Raw genomic sequence first — 23,269 nt, forward strand, 5'->3', positions numbered from 1 at the left:
AGTTTGGTAACAACATAACTCATAATAACATAGTAGTACTCCAGTAATAACCTATAGTAAGTATAATCCAGCAATAACATAATGACACACAGTTAAAGTTGGAAAGACATTAAAACACAGGAATTCAACATTATCCAAAGAAAGATACATTTTCTCATGACAGAACCACCAGAACCCCCCAAAAAACTGGTAAGTTTTGAACATTAATCATGTCACATGACTCCCTCAGAATACCAAGATTTACTGTTTTCACTGTTGTTTCGCTGCAAAAATAGTCTCTCTATTTACATACAATTAACAAATTAAAACAGAATCACCCAAAACATTACAGCTTAATATTAGCCCATAAATACATGGTAAAAAAAATAATTATCCAGTAATCATCTCTAATAACACATAATCTAGTAATAACATAATGAGTTAAAGAATATAAAATAAAACAGACATTTAGCTTTCTCAAAAAATACTAAAAATCAGTAATGTTACTAGTAAGTGGTGTTTTTATGTGCGTTTTTGACAAGTTACAGAACAACTTCCATCGATTAGCCATTTTGCCGGCATACTATGCAAAGTTTCTAACCAGAAAAGTTGAATGTCTGCCTAGCACGAGTACAATATTGATTGTTGTGGAGGTAAATTTCCATTCCAAATCCAGTTTTGCAGCCTGGGTGGTGAACAGGGAGGAAACCAGACAACTATAAAGGAGATGCATTCATGTTTCAAGTCCCTTTTATACCTGTTTTTATTAATTTGTTGCAGAATACCGCTTGTGAACACTTGTCTGTGTCTGATTTGTGATGCATGATTATTGTCCAAATGCAGATGAATATTAAGCCAAATTTTATGTTTCCACAGGGATCTTTTTAGCCATATTTGCTCTGCTGTTGGTCTTCTTGCTATATTTTTTTAATGAATGATTTATACCAGTATTTTATAGGGATATCTTTGAACAGTTTGTTTTCTTGAACTGTTATTATAAAGTTTGGAGTATGATCCTGCTCCAAGGCAGCCAGATTGGTTTGCCTTGATCAGGATGGTATCTAAATGAGTCTATTTTTTATTTTATTTCTAAATTTCATGATACATAAGTTGATTATATGACTTATAAACCACCTGCTGGGGTTATACAGTGCTCTGTGACAGTAAAAAGTATGTTTTTTTTAACTTAAATAGTCATCAAATGTTCATGTAATTCATACACTGCTGAAGCTAAAATTACACAAACACTTGTAATCTGTTGGGGCTTTATTGACTTGTACCCATTAAAAATTCAGTGTTTGTGGAAGAAGCAAGTTACCCGATAATTTACAAACTGTCTGAGTCTCGTTTGGCAGCAAACAGCCTCAAACAATCACTTCTTCTAGCTCCAGTCAAACCTGATACTTTCAGGAGGGATTGCGGACCCTTCTTCCTTCCAGAGCTCTTTTCGCTCAGCAGTTTTCTCAGGATGTCTGGTGTGAAGGGTTCTCTTAAGGTCATTACACTGCATCTCTATCGGGTAGACGTCTGGGCTCTGACTCCAAATAAGATGATTTTCCTTAGTTTGAAGCTGTTCTGTTGAGGATTTACTTCAATCTTTACGGTTATTGTCATGCTGCATCGCCCAATTTCTTCTGAGTTCGGCCTCCTGACATTATCCTGTAAGATGCCTTGATAAACTTGGGAATTAATTTTCCCTTCGACAATGGTGAAAGCAGCCCCAAACCATAATGTTTTTTTGCATCTTATTCACCACTGTGATGGTTCAAACTCAAAAAAACAGTGAAACCTATCCTTCTTGTAATGCAATGTGTCATTCATTAGACTCTCCTTGACAAGTAAATGACAATATTCTGTGTTTTCTGTTTGCAAAGGCATTTCCAACTGTTTCCACACAATTAGCACTATTTTCCATGACAATTAAACTGTACCTGCTTTTAAGAAAAATATATCCATTTAAAAGTATCCAAATATAGAAACCCTGCTCGGTTCTCGTAGATTTAAGGCAAGCAACTGGATGAGTTGTTTTCATAAACCGTGGAGCTCTGTAATCTTCATAATCTCTGCTACAGAATTAAATACTTTCTACTTCATTACCCACATGCTAGACATCTGGCTAATGTTCCACTGTATATTGTGGCCACTCAGAAGAACAAGATTGCTGTGTTTTTTTTCTAACGGAGTGTATTTTTTTCCTCTGCTTGCAGATGTAATAACAGGACCCAGTGTGCTGTTGTGGCTGGACCTGACGTGTTTCCAGACCCATGCCCAGGAACCTACAAATACCTGGAGGTCCAATATGAATGTGTACCTTACAGTACGTATTCCACAGTTCCTGCACTATCTCAAATGCTTCCTAATACCTCTCGCCCATTCTCTTTTTCTCATAACAGCGATGACTCATCAGCAGCTCAGTCAGTGTGCAAGCGCTAGTAATGTTCCAAATGTTCAAATATATCTCAAACGTGTCATCCAGTCTAGTAGAACAGACTCAGCAGTGGGTGGGAAGACACATGATCCCGACAAACATAACACGCTACATGAGGACAGGAAATGTTATCGACAGTGTTGTTTGCATGTGCAAAATTCTGCAGCTTTCTTCGTTTACTTCACAATATCAATAATATCAACAGACTCCCAGATGAGTACCATCTTCTGTGGGATATTGGTTGTGTAATTTATTAATGAGAAAAGATCTAGAGCTACAGTATTGGAGTGGTTAATGTGGATTTGATACCTGTAATAATGCAGCTGTGTGGGAGTTAGGGTTAGGGTGTTATGGCATCCTTAAAGGAATAAAATCTGCTAATGCATTCAGTCAGAGACAGTGTTAGCTACATTTCATTTTGTCGATGGTACTTGTCACAACCTTCCCATCAGCTCCCTCAGTTCACAGCACTTTAATATCTTTGAGGAGGCATGTCTGATCATGTCAAGTCTCAGTTTGCGTCGCAGAAAGAAAGGCCGATTTGACTTTCATCGAAATGAAATGTTTGCGGTTCAGTTCAGCTCAGTGGACGACGGCTAATGTTCAGACAGCCGAGGCATCTCTGAAGGGGCAATAAATAAAAATTATTTAATTAGTGCAGCAGGTGAAAAACAGGTTTCACATCACTTAAGTGGAAACATTTGGGCAGGGAAGGGAAGGTTCAGCATGGGGTGACAGGATGAACACGCAGAGAGGAAGTCCAGGTGAAGTCAGAGGAAGTGGCTCGGACACTGCAGCGTGACCTTAGGTATTGTTTTGTAATGACCTTTGGAGTGGAACATCAAAGTCACAGTAATTATGCCTGCCAGAAACCCTGACATTTTCTGGCTTTGTCACAAATGATATCAAACTGGAAATGTTTGGTCACGGACATTTAACTGTGTAGTCTTCAGCCGCTGGACTGAAGCAAACTCTAGTTATTCAAATTCAAATCAAAACCATCTTTTTAACATTTGATGTCCTTACATGGCTCCCTCAGTGGTCTGTCTGACGGGAGCTTTCATGTTGTGAAGTGAAAGCCTTTTTCTACCTGTGATCCCGAGCTGGCAAATGGCTCTTTTATACCTGACTTTTTGTAATATGAACATTTCGCCATTTCAGCCACCCGTGGAGTCTTTCAGAGGTGTTCATGTAAAACAGTGACCCAGCTAAAGGTGCTGCAATATACAATAACCCAGCCTTAATTAGTCGACAGTTGGTTGCTTTCAAGTTCTATCGGCTCTGCTTTTCAATCTGCCGATATTTTGCCATTGTGTCCAAAGAATGTTCCCTGGACGAACCGAGATGGACTTATTTTTTTTCCATCTTCTTGAATTTTCAACTTAGCATGCCAATCTTGGCACATTTTGTCCTCAAAGGTTAATAGATAGAAGGCAAGCCCTGTACTGAATTGGAAATTGCTAAGGATGGTAAGATGGGGTGGGTGATCTCAGCAAAAGAACATTTTGCTCTCTTTTGGAGAAGAATCACAATCCACAATCTGACTCCCAATTCTCCCCACCGATTTAGTTGATGTAGTTGTGCGTGTGTTTGACTTGATACAAAGGCCCAATTAGAGATTTTAATTGCTGGTTAAAATTTTACCAATTAAAAATATGTGAACTGCTAAGGCAGAAGATGCAGGATGAATGTCGTGTAGATTAGCTATAATACCTGATTGCACCACCAGGTGGAGTCTCTCACTATTTAATAGGATAGAAGACTGCAGTTCTTTTTAATAATGTAATGACCCAAGAAAAGAGTCAATGAAACTATCCCTAACTATGTGCAATAAATCAGAAAGCATTCTGGGGATTTTAGCTAGCAATGGGCACCATGACAGAGAGTTATGTGGCAATTAATGACCTCCGGCTAGAGTCGATCTATTGAGTATGAATCAGAATCTTCTAGAGTGATGTTCCTACAGCTGCCTGGCTCATGCATCCAAATCGCTTCTGCATCGTATATCACGTTGTAAAGGAACGGTCAGTTAGCATATGGGACTGTATTTATTTTAACAAAATATCCACCATTCATTTACAACACAACTGACTATCAATGAAGAAATTTGATTTAAATGTGCATCCCTAAACCCAACTTCAACTTCTGCATCTTTTTTTCACTGATTTTAGTCTCTGCTTTTACTACCTATGCTTCTTTGGCAAATCTTCACAGTTATTTTTTCATCCACCATGTTCTCTTCTGTCTATTAAATTGACTTCTATGTCATTGTTGTGAATGTTATTCTGCTGCTTCTTCAGTGAGTTTCTCGTCTCGTGGACAAGCTCCTATGCCATCAACTTGAATTGCAGCTGGCGATGGTTTTCCGTTATTTCATCACAGATGGACTTTATGGCATCCTTGTTCTACTCTGCAGCCTCTGTGAGCTCAGCTTGGAGGTACTTGAACCAGTTTCCCACTTGCTTCTTTGTTTTCTTGGAGTGGACTTCCATTTCTTAGCAGAACAAGGACTACCGTCGCTAGCTGTAGTCCAAGTTGATGGAATTGGAGTCTGTGTGGAGCTCAGGTACTTAATGGAGAGGCAACTGAACAACATCGAGGACCATAACAACAGCAGCAAGGCCAACGAAGGTACCACAAGGACTCCACTTTTCATTCATATCTGTGATTTAAGTTCAACTTTTACTTTGACGCTGCTCCTCCAGTCACTTTCTGTAATGTCAGTGTTCCAAATTGATAGTTTAGTAAATTTTATGAGACTGATTTACGAGACTGATCTTTTGATTTAGTCCATTTTCCTTCAACTGACGATGATCCCTGGATTTTTAAAGAGACTGATTTATGGAGACTAATTTAATGACCCTGTTGCACCTATGCCTGCAGGTGGGTGATGTAAAATGGGATGGGCAGAAGTGAGTTGTTTAGCAGAAAGTGAACTTTGGAGATCAGATTGTAGTTATTGCCCTTCAGAGGGTGATACAGGAGTTATTTCTTTTATTTTTTTTCATTCCGATCCTGATGGCCTGTCATCTGTCATCTGATCCTGATGGCCTATACATATATATATATATATATATATATATATATATATATATATATATATATATATATATATAAGAATGTGGATATAGTCCCACATTGTGGCTGCATACAAAAATCCTGCTTGTTCAACATGGAAGTTTGGTTTCCTGCCAGTCCTGTTGAATATCATGAAATTTCCAGTCCCATCCCATCCTGTTTCCATTACATTCACTTTATTTTACTGGTGTCACCTTTCTAAAATCATATCGAGGCACACAGTCAGACATTATGACTCCGTATAAAAAGGCTACCACCCAGGCCAGACGATTGGTTTTCCTGTCCTGTCCAGATCCCTGTGACACAATGCAATTGCCCTCTCGGCCGATGGGACTTGTGCGATACCCAGGGGACCTGTGGCGTTTCCATTCAGTGTTACCCTAATACCTTTTTTAAAGCAATAAATGTGACTAATAAAAGGCATAAGTGGAAACATGACAGCATTCCCATAACGTTGGGAGACTTTTTCTGGTTTCTGGCAGCTTAATTGCTGCAACATCCAGGCCTCTTATTATGGGTCCACAAGGGAGGAATACGGGGGCACCTTGCGTGGTGTAGCTATGGACTGTTCCCAGATACCATGATAGGATAAAAAATTATGCTGGCAATGCATAAACATAGCAGAAGTCATGTAGGCGTTTATTTGTATATTGAGTGAGGAGGTAAAGTGCAATCACAAGCAGTCACCGGGGATGGATTTTGAGATTTTTATAGCAGGGTGTGAATGAATTAATCTGTGACATGCCGATAAAAGATCTTCTTACCTCCCAAATGAAGCAATCAGATTCTTTTGGGTAGAATGAGCCACATTTAGAGATTGATTATGGCTACAGACATACCATGTTGAAAATTTCCCCCTTCAAAAATAGCAAAAATATGGGTTTGTGTGTTAATTGGCACTGAGGTATGGATGGAGACATGGCAGCTCAATTGTAGATGGTCTTTTAACACAAGTCTCCTCACTGAGTTCCCGAAACCGACTGAAGGATTTGAGTGTTTAATAAGAGAAGCAGCCACCCATGACTCTCAACTCCCTTTCAGTTGGTGGAGTCTTGACTCTGTATTCCACTGACAAGCTCTCTCTCTCGGTCTTAATACTCTTTTTCTTCTTCCAAGTCTCCCTCACTTTCACTTACATTTTGTCCTTTAAGTGCTCTCACTGCCCCCCTCCTCCAATACATCCCTTTATTTTGCTGCCTCCCCTCCTCTTCTTTTTCTCCTCCACCACCTTCACTGACAGCTTTTATCTGTATTCTACTTTGGGGATGAGCTGATTCTGTTTTTTCTTCATTTTTTGAGGATATATTGTCACTCCCCCTCTCCATATCTTTTCCTAAGCCCGACATTGCACAGTCAGATCGGCCGTAAATAATGGCAGAGGAGTGTGCGAAATCGATGGACACATGCCGCAGACACAATATTGATTTTATTAATTTGCGATTTGATCCGCTCCATCAGTTGTAATGGGGAGCAAAAAATGTTACGACAATTACGTGGCGGCGTCACAGCACGAGGCGATCCATCATATTTTTCATTCGAGCTGCTGTCTGAATAATTACTTGATACGAGCATCGGTGAGGAAAATGAAATTGATACACATTTTAAAAAAAATAACTACCTAATAGAATGTGCTTGTGTTTACCCCTGTAAATCATAATAAGGCTACGCTCACTCATATCTGCTGCTATTTTTTTCCTTCTGCATGCTCCCCCATGCACTTTACAGATTAGTAAGGCTACCTCCAGGCACTGACCCTTTACGATGACTCATAAACATGACTGTGCTCCAATAGCTGACATCCATCTCCGCCCCACCCTCTCACCTTGACTCCTCAGCAGAGATCTGCTTGTCTATTCTGTTAGTGCCTTATTAAAACCTTCCTCCCTCGCCTGCTCCGTCTTTCTTTCAGAGTAACTTAACAGCTCCTCCCAAAGGTCGAGCTCATAACAGGTCAACACAACTCCCTCCTACACACCCAGCGTTCTTCCTCGGCGGTAATGAAGCATTTAGAGCCCCTCGGTGGCCTCTCAAATTCTCCGACTTGTCGCACAAGGAAGCACATACAGACCCGGGTTGCCATGGTCGGCCGTTGAAAGAGTTTTTCTGTTGTTGACAGCTTGCTTTCCACCAGAACATCCACCACATCTACCCTTTTAATAATTAGATGTACCTTTCTGTGTAGCTTCCATGGTAAATTGGCTTGTTTGGTGCAGGCTAACGGTCAAACCCCCTCCTTCGTCTCTCTTTTTTTTTTTTTTTTTTTGAAATGAGGTAGGGGATAATTACATATCCTTTCAGGGAAAGGTTTTTGTTCAGCTTCACTTTTTCAAAAACTGACACTTTGCATGTGTGCGGCAGGTGAGGTGGAGCGAAATTGAAAGACAGAAAAAGGCTGAGATGAGAGCGGAAGAACAAAGGAAGGAAACCTGCTGGCTTTCTGTTGCTATACATAAGCCACTAGTTCCCCCACTGTTTGTAGCTAATAAGGACAATGTAAAATCCTACCTCGCGCAGTGGGATCCGGCTCAGACCTGTCAGATACGCCTCATACTTTGGAAGTTAAGCCAGGACATATAATCACGCAATCAATTCTCCGATTTGAATGGAGCGGTGTAATCCTCGCAGAAAGCTGCCATGTAATTTGTCAAGTTCTACTATTTTCCAACTTACCTAATTAGTTTTTAATTCACTTTGCTAATAATAACACACATAGCAGGTTCAGGGAGGGCCTAATTGAATAATGGAGTAGATTGTTTTGGCAAGTTTTACCCAGCACCTGCTACTAGTCTGTGCTGGCAGGTGAAACCATGAAATTGATGCTCTACACATGGCTATCACTTACAATGCAGCTTGGGCATAATGCGGCGTGATTGCAGGGTCCGTTACGCAGCGGTCACACCTAAAGCGAACGCCACCTGTGTGACCAGAATGGGCTGTTATGGCTGTAAAGTCTCATCAGGGTAGCTCAGGCAGGGATTTTTGGTAATTCATACAAAAAAAGAGAAGATTTTGATGATTTAGTCACTCGGTATTCAGACATCATCGTCTTTTCTCTTGGATAATCTGGCAGCAAGTTTTAAGCCTCTTGAGGGGTGGATCACCTCATTTGATGTTATCAGTAAATCTACTAGGCAGATTGTATGGAAGTTCAGTGGATTTTTGCCCTTGAGCTCTTCCTGAGACCCGTTCATGAGGTCTAGTGTGGGAGTCGGCACAGTGACAGCAGATACATCACAGAGCCACACCCTCCTCAGTCCCCAGTGAAATGCCAGTGAGCATTAGCCGACTTGTTCAGACACTTCTTTTCTTTTTTTCCGTCCTTCTTCTTCTTCTTCTTCTTCCCACCTCAGTGACCAGCTCCACTGCCTACCATGTGTGAAGGGGGCCTGTAATGCCATCTCATCACTCAGTGACAGCTGACCACTCCCTGGCCCACACAACATGCTTTGATGACTGTGGCTCTCTGTCACATATCTCACACGCCAGATTCACACCGGTGCCGTGGCCTGAATTTGCAGCAATTGATCTTGTCAAAACACATAGTTTTTTAGAACTAGGTAATGCAAAAAAAAAAAAAAAAAAAGGAAAAAAAGACGCTTTGCTTTTGTTGGGGATTTATTCTTTACATTGAGTCCAACTGAAGTCCCACCAACCAAACAAAATGGTGTTAAAAGCCCAGATTGAAGCACTCAAGACCTTTAATTCATGTCACCTTGTGCCTGAATAATTCAGGATCAGTGCCTGCACCTGGACTTTTTATGCCATTTTTTTTGTTTGGTTGTAATTCTTCTGGCCTTCTTTATCATTTTTCCTTTACATGACCATTCTTGTCATTTACTCCTTGCTTAAAAATGTCTGTTTTTTTGCATCTTGTAAAAATAATTTAATATTTAGTATCAGTAGTTTCAAATTTGTCAGTCATTTTTTGGGACTCATTAGTCAAAATACCATAAAAAGCCCTTTTTCTTCTTTTTGGTGACAGATTTATACTTTTTTTTTGCATTATTTTAAGCCTGTGAGCTGAATTGAAAGGCTTCTTATCTTTGTAAAAATCACCAAAATGACTTTACTGAGTCAGAAAATGTCAAAACAAAAAGAATTATCAAATTTTCATCTTCCTGACAGTTCTTGAATTACTTATGAAGCATTACATCAGAAAAACTCACCAAATATAAGCATAAAATCATGACATATCACCAAAATTACTTTATTCTACATCACTCATTTAATTTTTAAAAAAATTTTCTGTAAATATAAGATTCTGCACTCATCTACGCAACTGTGATACCAGACATGACTCAATACGAAGAATATTTAGTAGAGCTAGACTGAACTGCAGGATGTGTGTATTGTATCTGGAGTCACCATTTTGTAAGTATTAGTTCCGCTTTTTGTTATATATGTTAATTCCATGGGGTCTTTTTTTCTGTTTTTGCAACATAATCAAAGATATTTTATGGCATTGTAAAATGTGTCATACTGTTCAGGACTTTATATTGCAGAGAAAACAGTGTTCTTGTGATTCACATAGAAATATTCTGGAGAAGGAAACTAATCACAAAGTATTGCTTTTTTCTGGAAGACATTCTGACATGTCACAGCAAGAACAGCACAGGTGTAAATAACAGAAATAACTCAGTTTCAGTGACCTGCTATTGCTCATGCTGACTCACTGTCACACTGCTGTGGTTTACTAGGACACTTGGACAGAACAGTCACCGATAGCGTTATTAGCGACATCTGTGCTTCTTGTGCTGTAAGTGGAAGCGACTGTTGATGTGAGGATTTAAGTGCAGTTTGGCTTGAAATACTCAATCCTCATCTTTATCGCTTTAGTTGACTGTCTGATTGAGAAAGTAGAAGCTGCACTTGTTGGCTGCAAAACATAAAACCACGTATAAGTTCACTTATTTCCGTAGCAACATCGAAAACTCAAATTAAAAAAGTAAAAGTGTTAGCTTAGGCACCTGATTTTTTTTTTTTTGTCCCTGTGATAATATTCTCATTTAATTAATACTGTGATGCCTTAAAAATGACAGGTCAACCCCCTCATGTAATAACATGCATTAAGAAATAATGATCTCTGTATGTAGCTTACATAATGCTGACACAGAGAGGATTGTCACCATAATAGAAGTGCAGTAGCATAACATACAAATGGCATTTGCAGGGGTGGGGTTAATAATAGCCCTTCTGCAGAAAAAGTATACATTTTCCCAGTTGAGAAACAATATGATTGCACAGGGGAGTGGCGATTACCGATGTGAACAAAGTATGTGTGGACATGCAGAAATTGTGTTCCCCCAATGTGATCTATCAGGTTGTGTAGCCACGGCTCAGAAACATATATATACATATATATATATATATATATATATATATATATATATATATATATATATAGAATGATCCTTGTTTTCTTCTTGGATGCACAAAAAACATCCACAATTGCTGAACAAGCTATGGAAATTCTCATAAACACTTCCATTTATGTAACACCAGCAAGGCTTTTATCTCGGCACACACACACCGAGGCACACATGTTAAAGAACTGTTGGGGTGCCAAGTGTCGAGGATATAGCACTAATTAGAGATTGGTCTCTTCGGGGGTTCTCTCCTTTTTAATGATCACCCTACTAATCAAAGCTCCTTTTTCATTTTCTTTGTTCACCAGTATCCAGACTAAACACCCGCTCTGTTCTGCCTCTTCCCCCGCAATTCCCCTCCATCCCCATGTTCTCCTTCGCAATTCCAAGGTCCTTGAAAATCGAGACATATTTTTGGAGGTGCAATTAGGTTATTTCTGCTCCAGTTGCCACTATGTTCCACAAAAAAAAAAAAAAAATGTATTCAATTTTGTTTTTCCTCGGCTGCACTTTGTCTCTTCTCTCCCTGCGTCGGTCGGTGGGCCCCACGTGGATATCGGCGCTGGATAGATGCCAAGTCCTTGCACCTGTCCCTCAAAGAGAAACAAACACATGCATCCTGGCAGACACGAGAAGAAGGAGAAGAAGCAGCACACAGCACCCTGCATTGTCAAGGTTATGAGATAGCATAGCTGCTTCCCAGTAGGAGGGAGCAAGAAAGCGACGGAGACAGAAAAGGAGACGCTAGGGAGGAGATTGAATAAGTACCAGAAGGGAGCACAAAGAGAAGCAGACAAGTGGTTGAAAGAAAAAGAGGGGTTGTTGAGAAATGGAACCTGTAATGATGGTAGGGGAGACTCATGAGCGAGGGAGATGATGGGAAGAAAAAAAACGAGAGAGATGAAGAGAGGATTCAGAGAAAGAGAGATGGTCGCCTGTGTGTCCTCCCCCATCCTTAGGCACATGCTATTCAAAGCCCTGTAATTTGTGTCATTAATTAAAAAGCTGATGGGATGGCGTTAAGGGGTTTGTGCTGTGCAACTCCTTGGATGAGGGGAAAAAGAGAAAGGGGGAGGGGGGTATTACAAAAAAATATCGCCGCCATTTCGACCATGAATCTCTATTAGTGGCTAATGATACCATTCTGATACCTCTCAACCATTAGTGTGAAATTGGGAAGCATTAATTATTCAAATGAAAATCCATACAGCTGCCGCTCACATGACAGGGTCGGCGCTCGCAGCAGCTAAAGGTCCCCATTGTTAGCTGCTCCACATGTGTCTTAAGCAAGTACAATAAATATGCAGGGCAAGTTATCAGGTGGAAATTATATCTGAAATTATGCATTAGCGGAACAAATACTGTGAGGACTATATTATGCAGTGGCTATAAAACTGAATTTTTACAGAGAGTGGTGTATAGCTTAGCAGCAGGTTGCCTCAGCAAGTTTAATCCGAACTGTCACACATGCAAAAACACTTTATACATTCAAGTTTTTGATTGCAATTAACAGCTGCTGCTGTCGTTTGCAACCAAAGAATTATATTATTTTAAAGCCATAAATGTGCGCTCCCTGGCGGGCTTATTAAATTTGCTACGACAGCTTGACCAATTAGGTGAGCTGCAGCATCAGCCAGGTCGCTTTGTTCAGTCTTATGGATTTGGTACTGAAAAGCAGCCAAATGGTTAGAAGCTGCATGCACAGTTACGTAGTCAAAAAAGTATTAACCTATAATATAACTTTCTAAAGTTCACCCAACACTTTGCATCTTTTTGAGTAAAGACAACTTCTATTGAAATTATGTTCATCCAACTTACCTTTTCCTCTTTAATCAAAGACATTTGCCACTAACTTAATGTGAACTAGTGTCAACACGTTATTTAAAAAGAACTTTTGTGTGTTGTGTCCTTAATTAGCATAATCATAAACACAAGTTTTTAAGTTGACTTTAATTTCTAGAAAATGCTTATTCCAACAAGTTATTCCATATTGTTTAAATTTAACTTTTGCATGTTGTGTAGATAATGACAATATTGAAATCTTGAAAGCAAAAATGACACAATTTAAACGTGATGTTGCCCCAGAAAATATAAACAAACATGAAAAATCCTTTGAAGCCGAGCAAATTTGTCAAATGAAACCTCATCATTTTGATCCACTAGTTTGCTAATCTGTAGCATAGGATGTCCAAATTTCACAGCTAAGTATGACGAGCATTAGCTGCATAAGGTAGCACAATAAACGCCATCAACTGTATTGGAAAGTGTAAATTAACTACAAGTGCCCCCTGTGGTCATATCACAACTGAAAATATTTCCAAATTCATTGCTTTATTGGAATTTATTTGACATGATATTCACCTTGAAATGCTCTTTGTATTGTATTTGTTTAGCCTATTAGCTCTATAAAACACAATCTTAGGCATCTGAAATTGTCCAATAATAGTAGGTAGGCAGAAATCCTGACCTCAAGGTCAAGAAAATGTTTTTAAGCTAATTTGTTCGGATACTGCAACATGAAAGCAGAATATGAGTTTAAATGTATACAGTATTAAGTTGGCGCAATTACCAACATTATTAGGTCAGTCCAAGGTTTGTCTAAATCAGTAAATTGCAATTATGCATTTAATTAAGTGCTGAAAACAGGTCACTTGAATTAAAGTTTAGAGAGTGGTAATTGTTATTTTGATTGCGTCTGTAACTGCTGTTGAAGCAAACTGATCCAAATAGTTTGAAGTTAAAAACTAGCTGAGCAGAAACCAGTCCAAGACTATTCCATCTTGAGACTGCAAGGTGCTGAAACATAGACCAAGATTTGTACCAATTTGATTAATTGTGTTTGGTGTTGTGGGCAGCGGTTTCCTGTCTCTTCTGTGTGAAAGAAAGTGCATTCATGACTGGCAAATCTCAGGCTGAGTTTTGTCATTTGGCACCTCTTTGAGATATGTAAATCTTCTCTGGGAATTTTTTTCTCCTTGCCAATGGTGGTATTTCCTCCTTCTGGTTTGCCTTGGCAGCCAAACAAGGGTGATTACAGCTGGTCGTGTCTTTCCTCTAGAATAATGCGCCACCCCTTTGCAGACTTGAAGAGGTATCCAACTGGTCCTCTCACTGCAATAGCAGAATTTTCTTTTGCCAGGTGGCAGCCTCCACTGATTATACACCAAATGGGTGCAGTTAATTGTCAAGTGATAACTTTTTAGTGGCAGCTGAAGCTCTGTGTTTCCCTTACGTTGCTGAAGTGTCAAAAACTTGCAGGGTCTTGAACTCCAACCTTTGAAAATGGTGTATTTATTCAGAATTACTGAAGGCAATCTGCTTTTATGCAACTTGATGGGCACTCGATGCCCACCATCTGCTCTTCATAATTATCTCATTCAGTGTTTTAAAGTTGTTTCATTAAGAATAGTGTATTGGAGATTGATCCAAGTACCGTTAATATCACGATTGCACAATTAAGCTGAGTATCTTCATTATTTGTGTTTATTTATACATTTAAGTAAGTACAGCATAGGGACGAAGCTGCCTTTTTTGGGCATGAAAACAGATATTGTGTTGAAGGAAAACTGAGTGATGAGCTAGAATGAGCACTAAAACTCATTAAATGCTGTCTTTAAATATGAGGACAAGGATTTATCAACCACTTTGGAGCGAGGGAACGGACATAGGGCCTGTTTTTATTATGTAGAGCCTATGAATGTGATATTCGAGGGCCTACTTTGTGTGATGGAAGAGGAGCCCTTTCACAGAGGATTTGAGCTCTGAAAGGGCCCTTATTTTTTGATTTGTATTTGTGTGCATATTTTTGATCAGACATCAGAGAGGGGCCTGCGAGAAAGACAAGGAGGTGAGGGAGAGAAAAAAGACGAGTTGAGAGAGCTAAGTGCTTTTCGGTGGCTCAGTGACAGCCGTGACCGAAATCGCTTTAAGGTCACAATGGGGGTGGTGGGGTGGAGTAAAGCAGCTTTTCAAATGAATCAATTCTCCGTCTCGGCTGTTCCTGCTGTGATGTGGGTATCCAAGGTACATATCACAGGTAAATCTCAGTTAGCACAGTCTAAATAGTCAGACATGAGGAGACGCGACATTAACAAAGTAGTGTTTTGACAAGTGACCTTGTCGTATTCAGAAGAATCTTCCAGTCAACCAAAAGGGCCTGTAGTTCTTTCTTACTGAGTAAAAAGTCACGAAAAAGTGCTTTTTACTGACTCAGTGACAGCCGTAACCAAAATCGTTTTAAGGTCACAATGGGAGTGTTTGGGTTTAGAAAAGAAGCTATTCAAATGAATCAATTTTCTGGCTGGGCTCTTCCCGCTGTGACGTGGATATCCAAAGTACATATCATAGGTATAGCTCAGTCACCGTGGGGATAGATGAGTAAATGTGACATTGACAAAGTAGTGCTAGCATTCTGACAGTTGACCTTGAGGAATCTTGTGCTCAAGTGGAATGGCCACATACTGGACTATGACTCTTTTTTAGCGACTAAAAGATGTTTTCTTGTATCTATGATGTGGATATTCAAGGTGCCTCGCAAAAGTAGACCTGACAGGGACTATTGCAATGAGACATGATTAGACTATCCTGACCAAGCCAGTTTGAATATTCTGACAAATGAACCTGTTGCATTCAGACAAATCATCCGGTCAAGTAAAAGCACCGCAGACTGGACTAAAGTCCTTTTTATTGTGCAGATATCACTATAAAGGTGCTTTCTGTCTCTGTGACATGGATATCCAAGATACATGTCACACTTACATCTCAGTCTACGCAGAGACAGGTGGAGATGTGACATGAACAAAATAGTATTCTGATAGGTGACTTTGTTGCATCCAGAAGAATGTTATGGTCAAGCAACAGGGTCACATACTGGATTAAAATACTTTTTTAGTGAATACAAGTCACTGAAAGATGTTTTCTTGTTAATTTGATGTGAATTTCCAAGGCACATATTACAGTTAGTGTCATCTATGTAGCGAGAAAGAGGTCGACATGACATGAGCAAACTAGTTTGAGTGTTCTGATGGGTAACCTTGTTGCCTTTTATCAAATCATCCAATCAAGCAAAAGGGATGATGGACTACAATCCTTTTTTGAAGAGAGTGAAAGTCACTTAAAAGGTGCTTTTTTTCTGTGGCACGGCTTTCCAAAGCAAATATCACAGGTATGTCTGAGTTTGTGTAGTCTATGCACTGAGACATGAGTAGATGTAACACGAACAAAGCAGTTACTTGTAAGAATCTTCCATTCCAACAAGAGGCCTGCATGATGGACTAAAGTCCTTTAAGTGAATAAAAAGTACTAAAAAGGTGTTTTCTTGTATCTGCCATCCAAGGCGCATAGAACAAGTAGCATGGTCTATGAAATGACTGATGTGAGTAGACGTAACATGAACAAAGTAGTCTTCCAACAGATGACCTTGTTGCATTTTTAAGAATCTTCCGGTCAAGCAAAAGGGCTGCATACTGAACGAAAGTCCTTTCTTAGCGAGTAAAAGTGACTGGAAAGGTGGTTTTCAGTTTCTAGAAAGGTGCTTTCTTTTCTGTGTTAATGTGGATATTTAAGATACATGTCACAAGTGTATCAGGTATATAGTTTGTACAGCGGTGAGAAATGAGTAGACATGACTGGAAAGCAAAAGTGCCACATAACACACTGGAGTATAGTCATTTTACTAGTGAGTGCAGACCCTAAAAAAAAGGTTTTTCGTGACTCAGTGACAGGTATGACTGGAATTGTTTTAATGTTACAATGGAGGTGTTGTTTTTTTTTTTTTCAAGAAGCTTTTAAAATGGATCAATTGCCATCTCAACTGTTCTCATTTCTGCTATTGTATGCGTGACGTGGATATCCAAGGTACATACAGTATCACAGGTAAATTTCAGTCTATGCAGAGACATGAGTAGACGTGACATGAGCAAAGTAGTTTGAGTGTTCTGAGGCGTGACCTTGTCGCATCCGGAAGAATCGTCCGGCTAAGCGAAAGAGCAGAATGCTGGACTACAGATCTGGGAGTGGCAGATTTCCTTGTCGGGGATTTCATCCACATCCTTTACTCCCTTCTCACACCATCTCCCCTGGTGATTGCGTCGTATAGCACTTCTCACATCCCCACCACTAATGCCTTTTTCTATAGATCATTACACTCCTCTCCCCTTGCCACCGTTAGCAATCGCTCAATCAGAAGCGCCGGCCCCACCGTGGTCCCTGTTGTGTGGCCGTTGCTCATGAGAGGTGAAGAGGCTTCGATCAGGCATGCTGGGCCGTTTGCTTGGATTTGATCTATGGGCTCCACATGCAGTTCTGAATTATTGGAAAATTTCAATTTCTTGTAATGTGGATTCACATGTAGCCCAGAGCAAATTGTTGCTCGTGCCTGTTATGGACCTGTTTGCCAGTAATGAGATACTGTGCTTTACTGGCACACGTTTATGGTCTGACGAAAGTGTCCCCCCTCCCCATCATTTTCCTCTTTTCACTCACCTGACACAACTCCACTTCATTCCCTTTTTCATTGGCTCACTGCCTTGCATTAATATTGTTCTCCTCTAATAACTTTCCCATCTTTCAAACTTTACCCCACCTACCCCTACCCACTGACCTCCATACCTCACTCTGTTGCACTCTCCATTTGGAGGAGAGGACTCTTGTAAGCCCTAGTAACAGAGGTTAATCCTCTCTTATTAGAACCGGGATTACTGGAGGAGAAGGGACAGGAGCAGGCGCGCTGGGTGGATGCTAACTCCAACTACAAATGGAGGAGGCCGACAAATGCCATGACTGACATAAAAGCCCGGTCCACAGAGGATATGATATATAAAGAGTTCAGATGTAGTAACCTCAGTAGTTTTTCTGCTGGTCTTTTGTGTGCTTGTTGTGCAGTAGAACCAAAACAGATTTTTATATTTTGCTTCCAACTAAACAGTACATCACATTTAATACAACAGGTCACACAGGATGATGTTCTATAAATGTGATGCCTATAAATCTGAAATTATAATAATGTTTTTAAATCACTATATGCAAGTTCATATTGATTCTGTTTATCTGCAAGCAATTCAATTAATATGCATCAGATATGCTACAATATTATGTGCTTTACTATACATGTAAATTACAATAATACTTAACACTTTGTGTGTGTGTAGTTTTTACATATAGGACATATGTCTATATACTACAACTATAGTATGCATATATACACGTACATGTCTTATTGTATGCTATATACATATGTACTGTTACTTGTAAGCTTATATACACAGACTAAAGTTATAGTATGTGGCATACTGTGTATTATACTATGTGTATATAACATACCGTAATATGTAGTAGTTTGATCGACTGTGTATATACATTAGTACTTTTCATATCTTCAAGTACATATACTTGTTTGTGTGTGTACACACACAAATGTAGATAATTTGTCAAATTGTGATAATCAATATATACAATCAATCATCACAATGTATGGCATTATGTGGTATTATGACATACATAAGCTACTATGTTCCCCAGATTAATCTCCCAATTCCAAATTTCTTCTCAGCTCTTTAGCATCTTTTAGCTCATTGTTTTGAGTTTTTAACGCAGAGAACTTGAATAGTTTATTTTTACCGTCTCATGGCAGACTGACCAACAAGCTGCAGAACACAGTGGAGCGTTAAGCTACTAAAGAGCCAGATGTTTCCCCCTTAAGAGAGCGCAGTGGAAGTGAATATTGGACTAGGACTTGACAGATGACCAGTAACGGGAGTGAACGGAGATGTTCCTGCTGGAAGTGCAAATGCTGACACATCATGAAACATGTCAATGTTGCAACCATGTGTCGAGAAAAATCAATGAATGCAGATTTAAATCCAGATCTCAGTCCAAGTTTAATCAATATTGAAAGCGTTATCTATGACATTATTATAGTAATAGGTTCGCTGGTCAATTTAAAAGGATTTCCAGCTGCTGTATATGTTAGTCATCAGTCGTGACCAAATTTCAGTCGTTACCGAATTTGTTTACGAGGCACTTTTCTTCTTTACTGTACCTGAAACTCAAAAGCTGAGCTGTAAGCTGCTATGAGTTTGAGTGTTTTTAAAGGTGTAGAGAAAGCCATGCACATCTCCATCCCACCTCCATCTTCGCAAAAAGCACGTTGTACAGTTTGAGTGATTAATGTGTCTTTTTCCTGCAGGCTCACGTGTGACTTTCTTCTTTCTGAAAGCTTAAATGTGTAATGCGTCAATTCCACTAACCCCATGTTCCTCTTGGACTTTTGTGGGACTGTAAAAATTTACAGAAAGCAGTTATCCCATCATTAATCTGTTGTTTATTTTTTCTTTCTCTCTCTCCCCTTCATGCCTAAATGTAGAAGTGGAACAAAAAGGTAACTAAATGGCAACAACTTTTCTGCTTTTTCACCTGCATTTTCATTTGGACACATGCTTGCAGTTCTTTTTTTTCACTTTGGTGATGGGTTGCTACAGCAGGTTTTCTGGCATTTTGTAAGTTCATGTTCATTGTGTGGTTCATCGGTGTGGTTGGACATGTAATTCATGGGGAAAATGAAATTGGTCGGGGAAGCAGCAGTGGGATTATACCTAGTAAATAGTTTTTTTTTTTCATTATTTAATCATCTACATGCAGCTGCATCCAAAACACTGAATAATACACAAGACTCTTGCCTTCATTTCTTGTTCATCAACAGCATCAAATATAGAAAAAGGGTTTGACATTGCTACATATATGATAATGCTGTAGGTTAAAGCCATTACCTACAAAGTCCCCTGCTGAAATCCCACAACCCTGGGATGTTTTTATTCCCTGCAATAACGGAAAATTATTCCAGCTCTGCTTTATCAGCTGCATAATATTAAAGTAGAGCGACTATACAGATTGATCAATAGCTTGTCCAATAAGCTGTCAGCATTTTTCATTATAGCTCTAACATGATGATGGCCATAACCTTCAGGGACTCACCAGTCAATACTGGAGATAGATCATGGTTGTATACTTACCTTATCAGCAATGTATGATGCTGCAAAGCATATGCTAAACCTTCACCCAGGTAGTGTTTGTGCTATTACCTTGTACACGAGCTGGAAGTAATGCAGACTGGAATCAAACAAGAGTCAAGTGATCCGTTTTCTTACATGAGCTGGAAATATGTCTTTTTTCAGATGTTAAATACGAAGTTGGATTCACGTTAAAGATGAAAATGGAATCATTAAACAGGTGTCAAATGTTCGGCCTTAATGGCTGCGCGATAAATTCTCAGCTTTCTTCGTAGTAATTCATTAATCAGTGAAATCTGTGGCAAAGAGAATGAGCAATGAAGGTGAAGGGGGAGTTGAAGAGCTTCACAGAGATGCCAGTTGCTACTGTAGTAACAGTTTGTGAAATTCCCCATGAAAGCCATGATTGCCTTTGTGTCACTCATCTTAATATCTTTCATTTAATCCTCCATCTCTGCGCTTACATCCTTTAAAAAGCATATTTTACAACCTCCATAGAGCCCCGGTGTGCTGTCAGTACAAAGCTTACCTACTCTGACCCTTTGCACCCATGTAGAAAGCAGCACCTCTTAGCATTTAGCAGAGCAGCCGCCGAGGCTGGGTGTCGACGGGACGCATCTCGCCACATTTTCACCCGCAGGTAGACAACATGTTTAATCTTAGGAGATTACACGGGGAGAGAAGCCTCTGTTTTTGCTGTCTCTTTCGCCTCCTTCTCCTCGGAGTGTGCAGCTTTTACCTCTCGACGGCTCGGCGGCGAGAAACCTGTCAGCGCTCTGTCAGACTGCTGGCCCATTACAGCGAAGAGAGCCTCCTAACACACTGTTTTTATTCCTCATGTACACTGGGCTACCCTGTCTATTTTGGCTTGTATTCATTTGTTCTGCAAATATAAGTACTGTTTTCTGTTTTTTTTTATTATGTATTTTATTTTTGTAACTTTAATTTGACTGACTGCAATTCTGAATTCAGATGTTTCAGAAAGACAGAAAATTATAACTTCCTTCGACCATGATAATCCATAATGAATTGAAATTAGCTTTTGCGAATGGTGCCCACTATTGACCTGCTCCAGCTGCACCATGCTGCCTTGGCCTGGCTTTATCAGATTTGAGCACAAACCAGTTCATGTATAATTAGTTTATTTTGTGCGGTGCTGTAAATCACGTCACAGATGAAAAATGTCATGTACATGAAATAATGGACAAGCAATCATTACAGACCTGATGTAATTTGTGGATTTTATTTTATTTTTTTGCATATTGGTTTCTTTTCTTTCTCCTAAAGGCCTGCTGCCTTCGCCAATAATTACAGTGCTGCTAGTTTTCACTGTTTTTGGTGTGTGTTTATTGGGAACTGCTGCTGGGTTGTTTTAATGAAAGAAAACCTTTTTCTTTCATGGTTGCAATTTTGATTTGTATGTGAAAAGTCATTCTGTAAGTGAAACTGAAGAGGACTGAAATGGTAATGAGTGTTTCTGTGCATGTGGTAAGTCCTAACGACATCTCCTAACTTGTGTCTGCTCTACATTAGGTCAGCAAAGATAACCTCTTACTAAATTTATTCTCCCCTCTCGACAAACTTTTGATCAGCTGGCTCTGTGACATAGTGGCCAATTTCCTTCAGGGTCAAGCCCAACTGATTTAGAAATATCTAATAGAAAAGTGTAAACCATTGTGTTTTGTGAGTAAGTAATTGAAGTGAAAAGATACTACATTGGAGGTCCAGTTTGGGATAATGTTTTGGTTGCATCCTGTTTAATTTCCATGCTTAATAAAACCAAGATAATCCAAAACTTGTAGGAATAATCTATTTAACTCCATTACTAATTAATAGCTTACTTTATGTTGATCTTTTCTGCTTTTAATCTAAATGTCATCATCACATAACGTGTTGAAGAGAGGGTGACTCACTTCAGTGCATTTTTTGTCATAAATGTTTAATTCAATACCTGCCAATGTAACTCTGCAATTGTCTTTCCCCAATTTTGGCTCCTCAGTATTCCTGTGCCCAGGGCTTCTGCGCAGGGTCTACCAGAGCGAGCACCTCTTCGAGTCGGACCACCAGTCTGGAGCCTGGTGCAAAGACCCTCTACAGGCCTCCGATAAGATCTACTACATGCCATGGACACCCTACCGCACCGACACCTTGACTGAATACTCCTCCAAAGAAGACTTCATCGCTGGAAGGCCGACGACCACGTACAAGCTCCCGCATCGCGTCGATGGGACCGGCTTCGTGGTCTACGACGGAGCACTCTTCTTCAACAAGGAGCGCACTCGCAACATCGTCAAGTTTGACCTGCGAACTCGTATCAAGAGCGGTGAGGCTATCATAGCCAACGCCAACTACCATGACACATCTCCATACCGCTGGGGAGGGAAGTCAGACATCGACTTAGCCGTAGACGAAAACGGCCTTTGGGTGATTTATGCAACCGAGCAGAACAATGGACGGATTGTGATCAGCCAACTGAACCCCTATACGCTGCGAGTCGAGGGTACCTGGGACACGGCGTACGATAAACGCTCTGCATCCAATGCCTTCATGATCTGTGGAATCCTCTATGTGGTAAAGTCAGTGTATGAAGATGACGACAATGAAGCAACAGGAAACAAGATCGACTACATCTACAATACAGAACTGAGTAAAGATGGCTTTCTGGACATCCCCTTCCCAAACTCCTATCAGTACATCGCTGCTGTGGATTATAACCCCAGGGACAATCTCCTGTACGTTTGGAACAACTACCACGTCGTCAAGTACTCACTTGACTTTGGAGCATTGGACAACAGACTTGGTAAGACCAGCTTTATTTATTCTTTAACTGAAAGTTGACAATTGCTTTGGAAAAGATTATCATTGCAGCAAGAAGATCCCCGGTTCAAATCCTGGGGTGGGCCTGCGATCTTTCTGCATGGAGTTTGCATGTTCTCCCTGTGCATGCGTGGGAGACGCTCCGGGCACTCCGGCTTCCTCCCACAGTCCAAAAATATGCTGAGGTTAATTGATGACTCTAAATTGCCCGTAGGTGTGAATGTGAGTGTGATTGTTTGTCTGTATATGTAGCCCCAGACTGGCGACCTGTCCAGGGTGTCCCCTGCCTTTGCCCGAGTCAGCTGGGATAGGCTGTAGCACCCCCCGCAACCCTAGTGAGGTGTATAGAGAATGGATGGATGGATTATTTTAGGTCATACTTTGATGCAAATATTCGTACTTAGCAGGAATGTAGCACAAAATGAGATAAAAGCAGCAATTTGTTTATTTATAGTGATCTGAACATTGATTGGAAACATCAGGATTATTATTTTGGCCATCATTATGTTGAGCTACCATTTGCCCTAATCCTGCTCCAAAGAGGATAAAAGATTCCACTTATAAAGACTACTATCAGCCACTTCTAAACTTTAAAA

The 23,269-nt window shown here is 40.0% G+C and overlaps 1 protein-coding gene across 7 annotated transcripts in view; it reads left to right on the forward strand.

Annotated features, from left to right (window-relative positions):
* Positions 1 to 23,269, forward strand: part of LOC110962602 (adhesion G protein-coupled receptor L3-like) — a 266,798-nt gene that overhangs the window by 128,297 nt on the left and 115,232 nt on the right. For all 7 annotated transcript variants that reach the window (XM_051943682.1, XM_051943683.1, XM_051943678.1 and 4 more), the window contains 3 exons: positions 2,187 to 2,296; positions 19,214 to 19,227; positions 21,846 to 22,656. In XM_051943682.1, the coding sequence (XP_051799642.1) occupies positions 2,187 to 2,296; positions 19,214 to 19,227; positions 21,846 to 22,656 (935 nt within the window). The remainder of the gene's footprint in view (positions 1 to 2,186; positions 2,297 to 19,213; positions 19,228 to 21,845; positions 22,657 to 23,269) is intronic.

This window comes from Acanthochromis polyacanthus, chromosome 23 (genome assembly GCF_021347895.1).
Source record: "Acanthochromis polyacanthus isolate Apoly-LR-REF ecotype Palm Island chromosome 23, KAUST_Apoly_ChrSc, whole genome shotgun sequence".
NCBI classification, from domain to species: domain Eukaryota; kingdom Metazoa; phylum Chordata; class Actinopteri; family Pomacentridae; genus Acanthochromis; species Acanthochromis polyacanthus.